Source organism: Salmo salar, chromosome 06 (genome assembly GCF_965601325.2).
Source record: "Salmo salar chromosome 06, fSalSal1, whole genome shotgun sequence".
NCBI classification, from domain to species: Eukaryota; Metazoa; Chordata; class Actinopteri; order Salmoniformes; family Salmonidae; genus Salmo; species Salmo salar.
In genome coordinates this window covers 43,833,675-43,837,460 of record NC_138296.1, presented here as the reverse complement: position 1 = coordinate 43,837,460, position 3,786 = coordinate 43,833,675, and the positions used below count along the sequence as shown (strand labels likewise).

The following is a 3,786-nucleotide window of genomic DNA, read 5'->3' as shown; positions in this document are numbered from 1 at the left end:
TCCTGTGCTGCACACATTGATAATGACAGTGCTTCCATCTCCTGGTTAAAGTAACTAACTGCTGTAGGGATCTTTATTGTTCCAGATAATTTTCCTCAGGTTTGGCAGGTTTTGTTTTCAAATGATGTGATAGTTTGGCTGACACTGAGGACAAAATAAAAGCTCCAATCTCTATCAGTGGGTCATATTTATTTGTTTGTTTGGATCCCCATTAGCTTTAGCAGAAACAGCAGCTACTCTTCCCGGGGTCCACAAAAAGACACAGAACATGACAAGCAACAAAACACTGATAGACTGCTGGACAAGGACATTCACACACATTTTAAATACAACTATATACACACACCATACAACAACAAAAAGAAAACAAACAATACAACTAAAAAGAATGTGTGTGTTTGTGTGTGAGTGCGTGTGTCTGTCCCCTCACAGTCCCTGCCGTTCCATGAGATGTTGTTTAATCCGTTTTTTTAAGGTCATTTTGTAGTTTGCTTGAGTAATTGGAGATGGAAGGGAGTTCCATGCGATCATGGTGCTGTATAATAATGTGCGTTGCCGTGAATTCATTTTGGACTTGGGGACTGTGAAGAGACCCCTGGTGTTATGTCTTGTGGGGTATGCATGGGTGTCTGAGCTGAACGTTATTTGATTATGCAGACAATCAGGAATTTTCATCACAGTAATATTTCTCATAAAAACTAGAAGAGAAGCAGTTAATCTCTCATCCACCCTCAACCAGGAAAGACTGGAATGCATGTTGTTTATGTTAGTTCTGTATGTGCAGTTCTGCTGTTCTGTTGGGAGCCAGCTGCAGCTTTACTAGGTCTTTCTTTGCTGCACTTGACCATATTACCGGACAGTAACAGACATAACCCTCCCCATCTTCACAACAACTTTGTCAGTACGACTTGATCATGATAAGTGACCATCCGGTGTTATACCTAGGAGTTTAGCTTCCTCAACTTGCTCAATGCTCCACAACTCCAGGTGAGGTTTAGGTCTTAGAGAATGTTTTGAACCAAATAGGGAGTGAAAGGGCTCGGGTCATGAGTTGATGGCCACAGACAGACCTCGTGGGAACACCTGGCCTAGCAAAACTTCCTCCTGGGCTGGGAAATGAGAGCATGTTTACATTCTAGGGACCTTGTTTACATTCTAGGGACCTTGTGATAGGGATGACAGTGAAGACATGACTTTGAGTATCAGCAAACAACACAAACTGGATCTCTTCCCATACCATCTCACTTCACACCCCTCATCAAGCCCTACTGAGCTGCTCCGTGTATCTCCTGGTCTCCTTCCCTCAGACCTCATCTCTCCGTTAGCTAGCAGACCCAGAGGACGTGTAGACCAGCAGGCCAATGGAGCAGACAGTGGTGCTGATCACAGGATGCTCCTCGGGGATAGGCCTCAGTCTGGCCGTCCGGCTGGCCTCGGATCCAGCGAAAATGTACAAAGGTAAGCAGTGACTGACTTGCAAGGACGTCACTGTACAGAAAGCGTTTATTTTATTCAGTGCCATAAGATCATGCAATAAACAGTATGGGTACAATACGTGACGTGTTGGTTGCATGAGGGCTTAGAAGCAGTAAGCTGTCTCTGGGTATTATACCTGTTTACTACATGGCACCTACATATTAGAAAACAGGTTTTGGTTGGTTTATCTGCATCACAATGTAACTACAGAAAATTCTAGTTTTGGAAACTATGGTGACAATATAATGTCAATGTCAAGCTCTGTATTTCATCCGTTTTGTTTCGTGCATGTTTAATGGTAAATCTCTGATGGGGAAATCTCTGATGTCCTTGACCACTGATATCAACTCTGTTTAGTCTATGCCACCATGAGGAATCTTGCCAAGAAGGAGCGTCTGCTGGACTGTGTGAAGGGCCTGCACAAGGACACCCTGGACATCCTCCAGATGGACATCACTGACCAGCGGTCCATTCTGGATGCCAGGGACAGGGTCAGAGAGAAGAGGGTGAACATTCTGGGTATGACCAGAGTCATGACTTACAGCAATAGTGTTATATCGTGTGTGTGTGTGTGTGTGTGTGTGTGTGTGTGGCTGTGTGTGTGAAACAGAAGAACAGATGTCCTTCATATTTTTACATCAACGACAATTTCTTTACATGTGTACAGCATACAGGATGTCATGTGCTCTGGCTTTCTGTTTGTCTGTGGTATTCATGCTGGCAGTATGTAATGCTGGTGTGGGGTTGATGGGGCCGCTGGAGGCCCAGTCCCTGGCCACCATGAGGCAGATCCTGGAGGTCAACCTCCTGGGCACCATCAGCACCATCCAGGCCTTCCTACCAGGGATGAAAGCCCAGGGCCATGGACGCATCCTGGTCACTGGCAGCATCGGTGGGCTACAGGGTGAGAGACAGAGAGCAGGGCTGGGGTGACAGGTGGAGGAATGGGATGAAATTACCTTTAGACACTGCTCTAAGGTCAGATTTGGGGGTTTGTTTAGTATTTATTGCCATGATAATCACATATCTCTGTGTGTTATTGTATTGTAGGACTCCCCTTTAATGAGGTGTACTGTGCCAGTAAGTTTGCAGTAGAGGGCGCCTGTGAGAGTCTGGCCATTCTCCTGCAGCACTTCAACATCTAGTGAGTCCAGACAGTCATCAGCTCATGTATCCCTTTGTCAGTGTTTCATTTTGGATGTGCACTGTATCTGTGTTGGTACTGATTGACTCCATCCACCATCGTGCAGTGTGAGTCTTATTGAGTGCGGCCCTGTCAACACGGATTTCTTGGACAATCTGCAGAGGGCAGAGCCAGGGGACTCTTCGCTGCAGCAGGTCGACGCCCACACACGCAGCCTCTATGACACGTACCTGCAACACTGTGGGATGGTGTTCCAGAACGCAGCTCAGGACACAGAGGATATTGTGAAGGTACGCTTACTTGACATCTATTAGTTATTTAGCTGATCTGATAAAGGTGCTCCTCCCTGTCTCCAGAGCATACTGCATGTACATACGTATGTATATGATACTAGATATTTCTAGATTTTCTATGGACGTGTAAGAAGTACTGATGAGTAGATTTAATTGCTGGACCCCTCTCGATACAGGTATTTCTGGATGCCATCCAGTCATCGAACCCTGCATTCAGATACTACACCAACAATGCCCTCATTCCACTCAGCAGCCCTAAGATCTCAGCACTGGACGGGTCCCAGTACATCAGAAATATGAGCAAGATCATCTTCTCAACCAATGGGAAAGGGGAACAAAAATAGCCATCAAACTATAGAATATAATAACCCTTTACTTTATACATACAGTACCAGTCAACATTTTTAGAACACCTACTCATTCCAGGGTTTTTCTTTATTTTGACTATTTTCTACATTGTATAATTATAGTGAAGACATCAAAACTATGAAATAACACATATGGAATCATGTAGTAACCAAAAAGGTCTTAAACAAATCAAAATATATTTTATATTTAAGATTCTTCAAAGTAGCCACCCTTTGCCTTGATGACAGCTTTGCACACTCTTGGCATTCTCTCAACCAGCTTCATGAGGAATGTTTTTCCAACAGTCTTGAAGGAGTTCCCACATATGCTGAGCACTTGTTGGCTGCTTTTCCTTCTCTCTGCAGTCCAACTCATCCCAAACCATCTCAATTGTGTTGAGATCGGGTGATTGTGGAGGCCAGGTCATTTGATGCAGCACTCCATCATTCAACTTGGTCAAATAGCCCTTACACAGCCTGGAGGTGTGTTTTGGGTCATAGTTCTGTTGAAAAATAAATGATAGTC

At 44.5% G+C, this 3,786-nt stretch overlaps 1 protein-coding gene across 1 annotated transcript; it reads left to right on the top strand.

The window, feature by feature from the left end:
* The first annotated feature begins 1,234 nt into the window (after nucleotides 1-1,234).
* LOC106607392 (estradiol 17-beta-dehydrogenase 1) lies at nucleotides 1,235-3,382 on the top strand. The gene is made up of 6 exons (XM_014204314.3): nucleotides 1,235-1,458; nucleotides 1,834-1,995; nucleotides 2,201-2,380; nucleotides 2,527-2,620; nucleotides 2,727-2,910; nucleotides 3,090-3,382. Exons 1-6 carry the CDS (start codon nucleotides 1,362-1,364, stop codon nucleotides 3,255-3,257), a joined length of 885 nt encoding a protein of 294 aa, XP_014059789.1. The 5' UTR covers nucleotides 1,235-1,361; the 3' UTR covers nucleotides 3,258-3,382.
* Nucleotides 3,383-3,786: the final 404 nt, after the last annotated feature.